The sequence below is a fragment of the Artibeus jamaicensis genome, unplaced genomic scaffold, assembly GCF_021234435.1.
Source record: "Artibeus jamaicensis isolate MK-2021 breed Jamaican fruit bat unplaced genomic scaffold, CSHL_Jam_final contig_525, whole genome shotgun sequence".
NCBI classification, from domain to species: Eukaryota; Metazoa; Chordata; class Mammalia; order Chiroptera; family Phyllostomidae; genus Artibeus; species Artibeus jamaicensis.
This window is the reverse complement of record NW_026521874.1, coordinates 5,173,962-5,188,679: the sequence shown is the minus strand read 5'-3', so window position 1 is coordinate 5,188,679 and position 14,718 is coordinate 5,173,962. Positions and strand designations below refer to the sequence as shown.

Genomic DNA, 14,718 nt, shown 5'->3' with positions numbered 1-14,718 from the left:
GACTCATGGAGTTCCCTGTGGCTGGTGTCTGCCCCCAAACCCTCACGGTATTCACTTAGAGCCTTTTCATTATTCAAAGCGGTCTTAGAGTGAAGCCCCAGGTGGAAAGCAGGCGAGATGGGGCCTCTTCGACTGAAATGTGCTGATAGTAGAGTGCTTGGCTCCTGCTCTACGAACACCCCCCACTTTGGGCCCCGCCTCAGAACCCCTTTAGAGCAAGGCTGTACGAGAGCATTTAGAGGTCACTGTGGACAGCCACGCACCTCCTTTATCAAGTTGGCCACGTAGAGGGCAGTGAGTGGAGTCTGCTCAGCCACCTTCATCACAATCACATTTCCAGTCGCCAAGGCTGGGCCCAACTTCCATGCTTGCATCAAGAGCGGAAAGTTCCACTGCAATAAACAACGGCCACTCCCAAAATCCAAGCCACAGAGAGTGACTTCCCAGAGAGTAGGTGCAGCAGCAACTTCTCTGAACATCTTGTGCCCCAACCCCCTAACACGATCATAGGTTCAAGGCCAATGGTCGAGGCAGGTGTGGATGAAGTAACAGTGACTCACGTTCATGAGTGCTTTGTCTGTGCTAAGCACCACGCTAAGCTGTTGCATTCAGTCCTCCCCACCCCTCCACTTCAAGACGGGTTCTATGTTCACGTCCACTTTGCAGCTAAGGAAACTCAGGCTTAATGGGAGACAGACTCGCCCAAGGTCACAGAGTTCATGAGTGTCAGGGCTGGGACCCAAACCCAAGTTGGGTTTGTCAGAGCCCATGTTCTCAATCAGGAGCCTGCGGGAGCTTGCTGCATCTCAGGGCACCCTGACAAACCTTCCTGTATTTATTAGAGGCTAACACTCACCGGGATGATCTGCCCGCACACGCCCACAGGCTCATGGCGGGTATAACTGAAGAAGTCCCCGTCGATGGGAATGGTTCTCCCGTGGTACTTATCAGCCCAGCCGGCATAATAACTTAAAAAAAATAAAGTCCACGTTTAGTCAGTGACTGTCAGGGACCCGTGTAATCTCTGGCAGGAAGAAAAGACTCTAAGTATCCAACCGAGTGATTCTGAGAATTGCCCTCACTCTTGCCTTGTCCCCAGAACAACTTAACTGCTGAGGTTACAATAATCCACTCTAGGGAGCCAACCTCTAGGTCACAGAATCACCTGGGATCCTCCTAATAAATGCCAAATTCCAAGAGCCCACTCCCACTTACTCACTCTGGCTCTCTGGGGCGGATGCCTGGGAATCGGCATTTTTTGTGCATTCAGATTTACTAAACTGTGATTGCTGTACCAGCTGAGCATCACAGGTCAGCACCTGACAACCACGGGTCGGCTCTGGTGGAAATGTGCAAACCCACCTGAACAAGTCCCCAGAAAAACAAGTCATCAACTGGGCCCCAACCCTGGTAAAGCTTATGGCCTAGACACACAGGGACACAAGTGACCCAGCAAATTACAGCTGCGGAGAAAAGAAGGGCATGCGCTTATAGCATGTGGCGGTTACGTTTTCAGGGAAGTAGAAAAAATGAGAGATGAAACACGTAAGATAAAAAGATTATTGAAGTACACCCTGGCTGGTGTAGCTCAGTAGATTGATCACTGGTCTGCAAACCAAACAACCATGGTTCCATTCCCAGTCAGGGCACATGCCTGGGTTGCAGGCCAGTTCCCAGCAAGGGACGCACAAGAGGCAACCATACATTGATGCTTCTCTCCCTCTCTCCTTCCCTTCCCCTCTAAAAGTAAATAAATAAAATCTTTTTAAAAAATTAAAAAAGATTACTTAAGTGCATGTGTCAGGCAAGGTTAGCCTAGGGCCGGAGTTGGCCTGGGTTTGAGTACAGGTTTGTGTCCCTAGGAAGAAAAACAGCCTAGGGGTTGCCAGTCTACACAAGTCAAGGCATGGCTGTTCCCTTCCTCCCAGGTCTGTATTACCTGTGTTCTATATGCCTCAGAATAGTTATTTAATTAGCACACAGGCATACTGCTAAGATGTGCCAGGCCGCTCCCTCTGGGGCATCATGTAGAGCAAGGTTCTGGACTTGGCACTGCTGACGTGTGCGGGGGAGTGATTCTTTGTGGTTTGGGGCTTTCCAGTGCATTGTAGGATATTTAGCAGAGTCCCTGGCCTCTACACATTAGATTTCAGTAGCACCCCTTCCCACCTAGTTGTGACAACCAAAGATGTCTCTAGACACTGCCCACTGTCCCCCAGGTGACATAACTGCCCTGGTTGAGAACCTGCTATGTTGCCCAACCCCGACTCTTCTGGTACTGCTTCTCTTTCTCCTCCTCCGTCCAGGGGAACAGCTGTTATTTGCACAGTGATCTCTCCACTGGCATGCACCACAGCTGGTCAGACTCAAGGCCAGCCTCTCAGGGCCCCTTCTGCAGGAATCTGGCTTTGGGACTAAAAGACTGCCGCTTTGGCTGGAATCATGCAAACAGAAGCAAGCCCAGGTTGCAACACACAGACCGGCCCTGAAGGAGGTTGCTGGTAGTCAGGAAAGAAGCTAGGGACAGGGGTGGGCAGCAGTGACACTCAGGGGCCTTCCAGATTTAAAAGTCCTGACTCCACATTGCCTGGGTTAGACTGAGCCTCTGCTGCTGACAGAGAGGCTCCAACAAAGCCCTCCTTCCTCGTCTTGTGTTTCTTGGTCATGAAAATGTTTATGATCAAACTAACTCAAAGCTAGCAAGAGGAAGGAAAATAATAAAGATCAGAGCAGAAACAGTTGAAATGGAGAATAGAAAGAATCAACAAAACTAAAAGTTGGTTTTTTGAAAGCATTCACAAAATTGACAAACCTTCCGCTAGACTAGGGAGAAAGAAAGGCAACACAAATCACTGAAATCAGAAAGCAAAGTGGGGACATTAGGATCGGCCTCGCAGCGATAAAAAGGACTCTAAGAGAATACTATGAACAACTGAGACTAGCAAATAGAGAACCTAGATGCAATGAACAAATTGAACTAAAACATAAATTACTAAAACTGACTCCAAAAGCAAAAGAAACTTTTATGACTAGATTACAATTTCAGTACTGAGTCTAATAGAATATGTTCTACCAAGTTTTGTGATCCTTTTACCTTATTCTGTTTCTACACCCCAGCAGCATCCCCTCCCCTTCGGCCCGGCCAGGACAAAGACCAGGAAGCCTGAGGCCTTACCGGAGACATTTGAGGACCATGTCCAAATCCACCAGGTAGGAGATGATGTAGGGCTTGCCATTATCCAGCGTCTCCAAGGCCTGGGAAGAGAAAACAGGATCAGCACAGACTTGCTGGTGCAGGAATAAATCCTAGCAAATGAATAACAAGCAGTGTAGAGGCTCAACATGGATTGAGAGGGGCCTGTGACCACTTGGTGCCACTGAATGCTGCAGCATTTCTGGGGCATTGCCTTTCCCCCTCCAAAGGCAGAGAAAATGAGGAGGGGGATGGGAGGAAGAATTCACCAACTTCTCCTTCAGTCATTTCACAAACGCATTTTTTGAGTTTCTACTCTATGCCAGGTCCAGGTACTAGGAATACAGAGACAAATGAGGCGCTTCCCAAGTAAAGAGCCAGGGAAGGAAGACCTGAACCATCAGTCACGTGGGTTAGGAGTGCTAGGAAGGAAAAGGGCAGTCTGAGGATCGCCAACCTGAGGACATGTAGGAGGTGACTAGGCAAAAGGGGAAGGTACAAATAGCGAGGAAGGAAGAGCACCCCAGGCGGAGGGAACAGCATGTGCAAAGGCCCTGATGCTCAAAGAAGCTTGGTAGTGGAGAAGTTGAGGGAAGGTAGGGGAGCTGAGCTGTGTGTGAGGACCATGGTCCAGCCTGAGTTGGGAGATGGAGCCAGACCAGGCGGGACCTTGCGGAACATGTCGAGGGAAGAGGACTTTATCCTAAAGATACAGGATGCCATGGAAGGCTTAGGGATAGATGCTATAATTTGCCTTCTAGAAGGTTCACTCTGGCCGGATTGGGGAGTGGATCGGGAAGAGTAAAGGGAATTGCCTCCTGTTTTTTTTCTGCCTCTGGAAGCCAAGGAGAAGGCCCAGGAGAGGTCCCATCCTGGGGTTTTTCCCCTTGGGAAAGCTCCCCAGCATGGCTCCTCTCTCTCCTTTCTTAGCCAAACCCATTGCATCAAAGGAGATGCTAAGGGACTCCTCTGGTTGGTATGGGGCATATCCCTAAGGGGCCCAGCCTATGCCAATCTGACCAGTTACTTGTCAGCAATGTGGCCCCTTCCTGGCTGTCTATGGGATGCTCTGAACCCATTCACCTCGTGAGATGAGAGGGAAGGGGGCCGAGAACTCACTGCCAGGTAGGTCCGGTCCCGCTCAATCAGATCAGCCAGGCGGTTCAGCAGCCGGCCCCTCTCGGATGCATCCGTGCGGCGCCAGGGGGAGCCCAGCTGGAAGGCGGCCTGGGCAGCCTTTACTGCCCTGTCCACGTCTTCCTGGAAAACACCCAGCAAGGCAGCTCAGGCCTTCTCAGCAACAGCCACCTCCAAACACTGCCCGCCCCACTGCCCGCCAGGCCCTGCCTGGGCAGAAACCTGCCCCTGACAGTCCTTCCTGGCCCTGAAGGACTCTGCCTGGTGGGCTTCAGGCACCCCTTTCCAGGAGTCGTGGAGCAAATGAGGCCCCCAACAGTTTCCATTTCTGTATTTTCATTTCAAAATCCCCCAGTGAGTTTTGGAGAGAGAGAGCCACTCCGGAGTCAGTGCTTAGAATTGGACCGTTTCCCCTCCCTAGGAAAGCAAGCTCCGTGAACGCAGCCAGTCCTCCCCAGAGGACTGGCAGCGTCCAACAAATGCAGGTTCACCCGGCTCCCCTCCCCATGGGGGAGCAGTGGAATCGACCCAGCTAGAATTTTTCATGCGGGGAGATGTGTACCATGAGGGGAAACTCTGTTTTCATTAACCGCATTTACGTCAGATGGCCCTGTAAGCCAGAGCGTTCACATCTGCTTTTAGCAAAGGCCTTCATCATGAATGGAGGAGACTGTCTTAAAGCAGAGGGCAGGAGGCATTCTTGAATTATTTCTAATGCCTTCTCTATTCAAGAAAATGTAATAGTTAAGGTCTGTATTTTAAATTTTAAAATTACTACTACTACTTAATTACTACAGGTACATATCATGCAAACAAAACATACTACCAACACCAGAGCTAGATCTCAGGAGATCCAAATTCTGCTCAAAAACATTTTCATCTAGCCATGCAACTCCCTCCAGGTCTGGAAAGGAGAGAATGGATTAGATGTTCTCAAGTGCAGTTCCGCGTGTGCAGTCAACAGCACTATGAATTAGTGCATGCGGGTACAGTCTAGCACCTTTGCCTGCAATAAAGAGTTTCTGTTGATTCATTTACTCAAAAATTTTAATTGGGATTTTTTTAGGTGTGAAAGTAATACACACATGGTAAAGTTTCAATCATATGAAAACAAATTAAGTGAAAAATTAAATTATTTTTGCTTACCCCCACCCCACTCAGCCCTACCCCGAGGCAAGTCACTGGTTCTCACCTTGTCCCCTTCCGCTACTTGACAGATGACCTCCCCGGTGGAAGGGTTGACAGTGGGGAATGTTTTCTTGCTGACGGCGTCGTGCCATTCATTGTTTATGAAGATCTGCAATGAGAAGGCAGAACTTCTTAAGGACCAGGCAGTTCTCAACCCGGAACTGACTACTTGTGGTGTTAAAAAAAAATCAGAAAGAACAAATATAAATGAGCTACAGAGTGATCCAAGGTGGGGGAACCCCCTCTGCCAACTGGCCTTGGGTAAGTCTTTTGATCTTTCAGTGCCTTGGTTTCTTTGATCTGAAAAATGAAGAGTTATGTTCCTGATCAGTTGTCTATATCGGTTGCTGTGTAACATCATTTCAATGTGTGGTAGCTTAAATTGACTTGTTGTCATGTCACATTTGTGTCCATTGACTGGGCTCAGCTGGGCAGGGCTCGAGTGGGCTTGCTGCTGTGGTTGCCAAGTGAGGGTGCCTGGGGAGGTGCCAGGTGACTTCTTCACTCGTGTCTGCCACCACATAGCTGCTTGGGCTTCCTGACTGCGTGGTGGACTTGGGCTAGTCAGACACCTCGAGTGACAGCTGGCTTGCACAGCTGTTCCGAGGGACCTGAGCAGAAGCTGATAGGCTTCTTAAGATCTAGCTTCAGAAGTCACATGACCTCATTTCCGACACCAATTTCCATTGGTCAGACGAGTCACAGGCTCAGTCCAGGTTTTCATGGGGCGGCAGAGGTTGTGGGGAGAAAGCCTCCACCTCCCCTCGGGAGGAGCTGCAAAGAATTTGCAGCCATCTTTCCTTTGACACACCAGAGCACAGAGCTGTGGTGAGAGCCGAGGTAGCTTAGTCGTTGGTCCACTCAGCAAATAGTTCGTGACACCTGAGATGTGCCAGGCACCGTTTGAGGGCTGGGGACACAGTGGAAACTGAACCCAGTGAGGACCTTGTCTGTCACACAGCTGGCATTCTGGGGGGCACAGAACACAGAGGAGCACACAGGCAACCTCGTGGTAAGTGCAAAGGAGAACAGGATCCAGGGAGGGCACCCGAGAGGGGGCCAGACAGAGAACTTAGGCTGGATGGCTGGGGAGGGTCCCTGAGGAGCAGACATTTGACTTGAGCTCTGGCTGAGAAGAAGCTGCCACACAAAGCCACGTGCTGAGCTCAGTCCAGGGCCCAAGATTGCAGGGCCAGCAAGGCCAGGGAGGGCGGTCGGGACCAGCGAGGGCGGCCTGGCTCAGGGCTCAAGAGCAGGGGTGGAGACTAGAATCGGATGGAGCTGGCACTTTTCTCCCCAGTTGTGTCACATGGCAAGAGGCACTTCACCTCTCCGGCCTCTGGGAATCTCTGTAGTGCCCCCTCATAAAAGGCACGGGACGGTTCCAAAGGACTCTCGTCAAGCCTCTTGTGGAGTAAGTGTGTGGTGCCGTGACAGTGATGGTGACAGGAAGGAGTCGGTCAGGAATGGGCCCACCAAAGGTCACTTTCCCAGGCTCCAGTTGGCTATTTCGGTGCAGTCCCTACAGCACCATCGGTGGAGCTGCGGCTGTGCATCTGAAGTAACAGGCTGTCGGCATTTGGCAGGAGAACTTGGGCAAACATCAGTCTCGTTGTTGGAACTGTTTGTGTGGTTTTGGATTAGTTGGTTGATATTAATCTTAAGGAAATGACACTTTTGTTTATTCCACAAGGAGGAGCAAGAGGGCTGAGAAGGGGGTGAATGGGGTAGCTTCCAGCCATGGGGGAGTGGGTCAGTGGGGGGTGGCGGGTGGATGGGTGTGGCAGACAGAGTTCAGCCAGAAGCCAGGTAGACCTGCGTCCAAGCTGGACTTGGCCACGCCCTGCAGGTGGAGGTGGAGCCCTGCGCACTGAGTGCAGGCTCGGGTTCCACAGCCTCACACCCACCTGCTTCCCCAAGGCACCAGAGGAGGACAGGCAGGCTGGTCATGCCCCGTCCCACCCTGGGGGTTTACTCGCTGACCTGCTGCAGGTCTGTCTTTGAGTTTTTATTCCGGGTGCTGTAAATAGCACCAGCCTCTAAGTGAGACAGTCCTGGGTTGAATTCCGGCTCTACCCTGTGACCCTGGGTTCATAAAATATCCAGGGGCTGAAGTGAGGGTTAAGTGCAACAGGGGGCGTAAAGTCCCTGAGCCAGCCCCCACGCACAGGGGGTCTCCGCCCTCCACTTACACTCCTCTAGGCCCTGTGGCTCCCTCGGGTGTGAGGTTTCTAGGGGCACGGGCCAGGCTGCTGTGTGCACCCCTTTCTGTGTCACTCCCGGCACAGCAGCGTACTAAGTTAGTTCATCCTGAAAAAGGCTGAACTATTATCTTGCAAAGATTAGGAAGGCTGAAGCAGAGAGCTGGGCCAGTCTGGCTAAATTCCCACTGTCCTCACCCCTTCCTCCCTAAGCAGGGCCATGCTTGTGCCCCTGACCACAACCTGAGAACCCTGGGAAGGCCGCTTCCTGGCATGGCTCTGCCTCTCAAAGCCCTGAATTCGCTGAGTCAGTCTCCATTGCTGCATTTTCATTGATCCACCCTCCTCCGAAGGGATAAGATAATCCTGGGTTTGCAGGAATCTGGAATCTTCCTTGTTTAGAGTTCCCATTCCCCTTCTCCTAGAGCCAGATTTCAGTGGTCTTCCCTTCTTGGGGACGAGGGCCAGGGTGGGAAGGTTCTCAAACTGAGCCTCTGAGCAAGTTTTGCTTCCAGTGAGGAATTTCACAGTGACTTCTCTTACATAAACACAAGGGAAGCCTGCAAGCCAAATGCATTTTGGGTTTCTCCTGCCAGAAACCCAAAGCTTGACTTACATAACATGCTTAATTAACTATGGGCTTGGGGGCAGGGTCCTCCCAAGGACTTCCTCATCACAGTTTCCGGAGGCAAAGCGACACTCAGCCACCTCAGAATTTCATTCTTGGGTTCTGGTCTGTTGGCAAAACTCATAGAGCCTTTCCATCAAAATGCTCTATTTTCTATATATTTTAGTAAATCTCACTTTGTTTTATAAAAGTTGGATTCTCTTGTGCACACAGGCACTGAGTGAAACAGCACAGTCCTGCCTCCTTGAGCTAATATCCTGGGCGGGAAAGACTCAGCACACAAACACTGAGAGAGGCAGAAACAAACAGGCAGGCGAGGGTCAGACCGCAGGTCAGGGACAGGAGGAGTCGAAAGGGCACTGTGACGGACCGGCGCAGAGCAGAGGGACCTTGGGTGTGTGCCAGGAGGTTCGCTGGTGCTGGGTGCATTAGAGGGAGCAGCAGATGGCAGGGGCGGGGGTGGGGGGACAGGGCATCCATTCCAAGTGGGGTCATGAACTTGTCCGTAACCAGCTTTTCTCAGTAACGGTTTCTATGGGACATGATCCCACAGGCGGGTCCACCTCATTTCTTCCCGCAGCAGGGTGCTCTTCAACACGGACCGACCACAGCTGATTTAGCCATTTCCTACAAACACTCTTGGGACAAGTGTGCACCGTTCCCCGCTGTGCTGCTGCGGCAAGCACCCTTTCACCCATACCTTTGTGGACTTGGGGCCGTTGGCTGTATAAAGACCAGAATTGCTGAGGGAGAGAATAGCATGATCCTTGGCTGCTCTGGGTATCTCGTTTTTTCAGACCCTTGTGGATTAGGCATTGCAAACAGAAACTTGGGGGTGGGAGGGGTGGCTTAGAAGTTAGGGTAGGTCCCTGGCTGGCGTAGCTCAGTGGATTGAGCACGGGCCTGCCAAACTAAGGGATAGCAGTTCAATTCCCAGTCAGGGCACACGCCTGGGTTGCAGGCCAGTTCCCAGCAGGGGATACACAAGAGGCAACCACACATTGATGTTTCTCTCTCTCTCTCCTTCCCTTCCCCTCTAAAGATAAATGAATAAAGTGTTTTAAAAATAGAAGTTAGGGTAGGGACAGCAGAGCTAGGAACAGGACTGAAGGACCCTGACAAAGTGACAGTCCCATGCCACCTCCATACCATGACAATGGACAGTCATTATCTGTCCAAGGTCCCGAAAAAAAGGTTAAATGGCATTCAGTAGCTCCAATTTGAGGAGGCAGGACACGTTCTAGAAAGATTTTAGTTCAAGTTTTAATGCATGAAAGAGTTAGGGATCTGTTACCTAGGAAATCTACATGCCTGGAATATGTTATTTTCCCCAAGAGTGAGCAAGCAGAGGCTGTGGTCCTCTATCCTGGTGACTCCTGCTATCATTTGCTTTTTCCGTGGCAGTTAGGCAGCTTCCGTCCAATGGAAAGCAGATGCTATCTTTTGTATTACAAGATCCCAAAGAGAAAAGTTCAAGGTAAACATGGAATGCCACATGCATCCACACTTTTCCACACACTATCCAGAAACTTCTGGGTCAGTTTGGGATTAAAGCTGAGAGCAGCCAGCTCCCCCAGACTTCCCGAAGACATTCTAGCACCTGACCCCAGCCCCCGGCCCCTCCCCACTCACCAGGACCTATCGTCCTGGATCGTTACCACTTCTGAGATGCAGGGGTCGATCCTGCTGTGGACCAACAGCCAGCCAGGCATGGTTTCAATTTGTTGATGTGTTGTATGGGCTTATAGGTTGGCAACTGCTGCTGTCTCTTCCGGGGCCAGTTCAGCACTCCCTGCATGTCCCCACGTTCCTGTTCACATTAATTCCTAAACTCTGCAAGAAAGCCCCTTTTGAATGGAAATACCAGTTTTTCCCATTCCATGCTATTGGAGCACAAACTATAAACAGTTTCATAAATGGCAGCCGTGCACACCCTTAGTAAATATTTACTGGGTGACAATCACACCCTTATCTCAGTGTGATGATTACAAATGTGAACACAGGCACGGCTCCTTTCTCCTAGTTTCAGATACTCCACTCAGTTGTCCCTTCAGTCCTCGCATATTTGTCTGACCATAATGACTGGTTGCCAGGCAGCATGTGGCTGAGGGAATGCATTTTAGAGTGGGACAGAGCTAAGTTTGAAGCCTGGTTTCATATTTCTGTGAACTTGACCTCCCGGAGCCTTGGTTTCCTCGTCTGGGAGATGGGACATGGAGTCGTGGGTAGCAGGCAAGGCGAAAACGCAGGTACAGGTCCTCAGCATAGGGTCTAATGGATCATAAGTGATCAAACACCACTGGCTCTGGGGACACCTGCACATGTCCTCCAGACACACAGACATGACTGTACTTTGCACTGAGGACTCGTTCCTACTGCAATCAGAAAATTCCTAGAGAGACCCTTTCTCTTTTTTGTTAGTGTTTATTTATTTTATTTTTAGAGAAAGGGGGAGGGAGGGAAAAAGAGCGATATCAATTGGCCTGCAACCCAGGCTCAGGTTGAATCAAACCAGCGTTCTCTCCCCTTGTGGGACAACGCCCACCCAGCTGAGCTACACAGGTCAGGGCTGCAGAGAGCCTTTCTCACTTTCCTTTCTGTCGGTTCTGGCTTTAGTTCCTGAGTGCTGTGGTCAAGAGGCAAAGAACAGAGACACAAATTTAATTCACCCCCAAACTCCCATTCAGGAGACCAATTACAACTCTAACAGCACCCACATAAAATGGGGTCATGTCGCCCTAGCTGATGTGGTTCAGCAGACTGAGTGCGGGCCTGCGAACTGAAAGGTCGCTGGTTCGATTCCCAGTCAGGGCACATGCCTGGGTTGCAGGCCAGGTCCCTGGAGGATGGGGGGGACATGTGAAAGGCAGCTGATTGATGTATTTCTCACACATCGATGTTTCTTTCCCTCTTTCATCCTCCCTTCCCCTCTCTCTAAAAATAAATAATCTTTTTAAAAAAAATGGAGTTATGTCACCACTATTAAAAAGTTCAACAGCATCCCTGTGCCCCTCGCTGTCATTTAGAGCTGCATTAACTATGGGGGCACCAGCAGCCATGAGCCAGGACGTTGCTTAGGTCTGTCCAAGGATGACCCCATTTCATCCTCACAGCAACCCGGTGACGTAGACAAGGTTTTCACCCCATTCTACAGATGCAGCAGCTGAGACACAGAGTTAAATCATTGTACCACCCTCCATAACTTCCTGCCTTCCTTTTCTCCATGGTACTGACTGCCTTGTGCCATAGTATGCACTTCACTTACTTGTTTGTCTGCCTCTACTTTCCAAGATACAGGCTTTCCACGGGCAGGGAATCTTGTCTGTTTTGTTCATTGGAATTAGGGGTGCTGAGGAAATGTCTGATGAGTGAATGAACCTGCCAAACTGACACTATCAAGTAGCAGGCAGCCTGAGTTCAGAGTGTGAAACTGTCTAACAATATTCTCGTCTTCATCACAAATTGGTGACATCTACTGACACAAATGGGTGATGATGAAGGGGAGAGCAGGAGCCATGCCAAATCTGGAGGGACTGCGTTGCTGAAACCACAGCCCTTTGGGTTTTCCTCTGAGTGCCTTATTACTCTCCAAGTCAGGGAAGAAAGAAAGTTACGTTGACAGAAGTGTGTCCCTGAACCCACCAAGGATGAGACATGTGGATCTTCAGGGAGCTGGCTATCAGCAGCCACCCCCACAGGTCCCTGCTGGTGCATGGGAGAAGGAGAACTCGTCCTGAAATCTCTCTAACCCAAACAAGAGGTTTATCCCACGCTGCGGCCCTGGACCCACCGAGGCCAGCTAGAACTGAAAGAACCCCAGGAAGGTGGACCAAAGTACCTTTTTTGCCCACCATCCATGTGAGACCTGATAAACTCAAAGTGCAACTCCCTTCCCCCCAAATCCAAAACCCCGCAAATGCCCTCAGCAGGAAAACCCAGCAGCGTCGGCAGAAGCAGCTTCAAAACCTTTCCACCCAAATGTCTCCTTTGGGAGAAACTCCAGGCTTTAGACTCCTGAACAATTCACTGAATTTTAAGGAACTAATAACTCCCAGGGAAATGTCAACTTCGTATACAGAGGGCCAGATAAGAGGCTCAGAAGTTTAAGATTAGGCCTTGGCATTGTTACCAGCAATGGTCCAACAACACGATGCTGGAAACAGACCAAGGAGCTTTACCAGGAGCCAGCTCTAGCTCCTGGGACTCGCTGCAGCCCTTGGGAAGTGTAGGAACAGGGAAGGGCAAGGCAGATACACTGTTCAATGAGATAGTTTCAGAACAGCAAGTGCTAGAATCTCATTTATGTAAAAGCAATCTGCTTTTCTCTCCCTCTCTCTCACCCAACAAATGCAGAGAACATACCTGCAAGCTCACACAGCTGCCAACAGTGCTCTTGGAGGGAATGCCTTAGAGCATAGAAGTTTTCTCTGCATCTTTATACAGTGGGGAGACATTACTTCCATGATGTCAGAAAATCTGTTTTAAAAAAAGCCACCAGGACAATTCACTCCACTCCCTCAACTTACATTCCCTGACTCAGTTTGGACAACAGGACTCACGCTATCTACCACACCTGGGTATAGGTGTGTACCCCTTTTTCTCACCTCCCTGTGGGCACGAAGGGGGAAAATCGTAATCAGATACTGTGAGCACGAAGGCTGCATGGTAATGCCTCCCCCTCGGAGGGTTTTTCTGCTTGGGTTTTTGATCAGACCAGATTGGGTGCCTTCAGGGCGTATGGTTCAGAGTGGCATGGCCACAGACTGCTTGAGCTTCTGCTGTGGGGGTCTCCTCCCACAGCCCACCAAGGCAGGTACAGCTGCCACACTTCTGGCTTGTGTTATCCAAAGGACACTTTGGTTTTATTCTCTGAAACATCCCTTAGCATCAGGTGGATGTGCCTTTACCCATCACCCATGTGCAGATTTGCAGCCAAACTCCGGGCCAGACACACAGGTCCTCGGTGGCAAGTAGTCACCTGGGGGTCCCTTCACCAGCACCCTAAGTCAGCGATGACCCCTTTATGCCCATCCAGAGCACCACAGGTGGTCTGGGTAGGGGCTTCCTCCTGGCAATCTAGACCTGAACCCCCACTTTGCCACTGATTTCAGTCTTTAGGCAAGTCACTAAACCTCTCGGTAACTCAGTCTCTTCATCTGTAAAATAGAGATAACCATAGTACCTACCGCAGAAGGCTGTGCTAAGGATTAAACACCAAAAACCTGCTTAGAAGGGTTCCAGGTACACAGGTTGTGCCTGCAACTAGAAGCTGGTATTTCTGTAAGTGCCCACAGGGGTGTATGAGGCCCTGTGCTGTCAGAAGGCCTCACGCTCTAACCCCTTTCCACTTCGCAGAAGAAGAAACTGAGGCTCAGGGAAAGACAGCAGCTGCCCCTGAAGCACACACAAAACAAACTTTCATAACTGACTCCCCCTGCTGTGAATTCCAGCACTTCACCCAAACTCAAGGACGGAGGGAGAATGCTACAAAGTCCTGTTTGAACCCGGAATCGTCCACTGGGATTCAGTGTTACCCACCCAGTGTAGGCCCCTCCTTGGTTTGGTCAAAGGCCCTCTCCCTGGAAGGCGACACTTTGCGGGGGCAGGCGTTGCTCCAGGAGGCGAAGGACCCCACCCTTTCCCAGTTCCTGGCGGTGAAAGCAGCGGGAGCGCCCAGGGGCCTCGGCCTCTGCCTTTATGAACCGAGGGGCCTCGGCCTGAGGGGCCCCTCCTTTCCTTGTTTTCCACTTTGGAATTCCTGGACAAAGACGGGAGTCTTGGGGAAAGAGGTGACCAAGGAAAAAGTGAAAAGTGCCTGCAAAGAAGGACTTGCAAAGACCCGCTCTGAGTGAGTGGATGGTGCAGCGGGTGACTCAAGCCTGAACACCGAGCGCTGGCGCTGGTGAGCGTGCGGCGGCAGTGGAACAAAAAACCAGTGCTGGACCAGTCACAGCAGGATTCCGAACCCGGGCTGTCAGGGGCGATGAAGGGGCCCTAAGTTTCGCAGGATGGTTACAAGTGCACAAAGACCAACCCCTTGAGCCCCCACTGGGTAAACTGAGGCCCGAACAGGCCTAGGGCCTTCCCACCCAGCACGCTGCGTCCCCTGGAGAGAACAAAGCAGCCGGCGGCGTCACCTGGTTGTAGAAGACTTGGGGCTGCTGGTCGGGGGTCGGCACAGCCCGGGTGGCGGCAGTGGACAGGAGGCAGCGGCCCAAGCGGGGCCCGAGGCCCGCGGCAAGTGTGGCGACGCGCAACATGCTGCAGCGGAGCCGGTGTGCGGAGCGGCGCGGGACAGGCAGGGTCGGTGTGCAGGGTCGGCGTGTGTCGAGTGGTGCGTCCCACGGGCTCCCTGTGTCCTCGACCTCTCT

The 14,718-nt window shown here is 51.2% G+C and overlaps 2 protein-coding genes and 1 long non-coding RNA gene across 6 annotated transcripts in view; 2 read left to right on the top strand and 1 right to left on the bottom strand.

Annotated features, from left to right (window-relative positions):
* LOC119040461 (nascent polypeptide-associated complex subunit alpha, muscle-specific form-like) overlaps window positions 1-3,866 on the top strand; it is a 24,185-nt gene extending 20,319 nt beyond the window's left edge. For 2 of the 3 annotated variants that reach the window (XR_008392419.1, XM_053669861.1), the window contains exon 4: window positions 3,118-3,866. The gene's annotated coding sequence lies outside the window, so the exon portion shown is untranslated. The remainder of the gene's footprint in view (window positions 1-3,117) is intronic. The other variant, XM_053669862.1, reaches the window with a different exon arrangement.
* ALDH2 (aldehyde dehydrogenase 2 family member) overlaps window positions 1-14,718 on the bottom strand; it is a 22,902-nt gene extending 8,184 nt beyond the window's left edge. Inside the window, exons 1-6 of the mRNA XM_037133472.2 lie at window positions 14,485-14,718; window positions 5,523-5,627; window positions 4,313-4,453; window positions 3,176-3,255; window positions 857-968; window positions 264-392 (exon numbers count right to left, since the gene is read on the bottom strand). Coding sequence (XP_036989367.2) covers window positions 264-392; window positions 857-968; window positions 3,176-3,255; window positions 4,313-4,453; window positions 5,523-5,627; window positions 14,485-14,607 — 690 coding nt within the window. The 5' untranslated portion in view covers window positions 14,608-14,718. The remainder of the gene's footprint in view (window positions 1-263; window positions 393-856; window positions 969-3,175; window positions 3,256-4,312; window positions 4,454-5,522; window positions 5,628-14,484) is intronic.
* Window positions 5,626-14,718, top strand: part of LOC119040460 (uncharacterized) — a 49,947-nt gene continuing 40,854 nt past the window's right edge. For both annotated transcript variants that reach the window (XR_008392420.1, XR_005080864.2), the window contains exon 1: window positions 5,626-5,779. This is a non-coding gene — a long non-coding RNA (uncharacterized LOC119040460). The remainder of the gene's footprint in view (window positions 5,780-14,718) is intronic.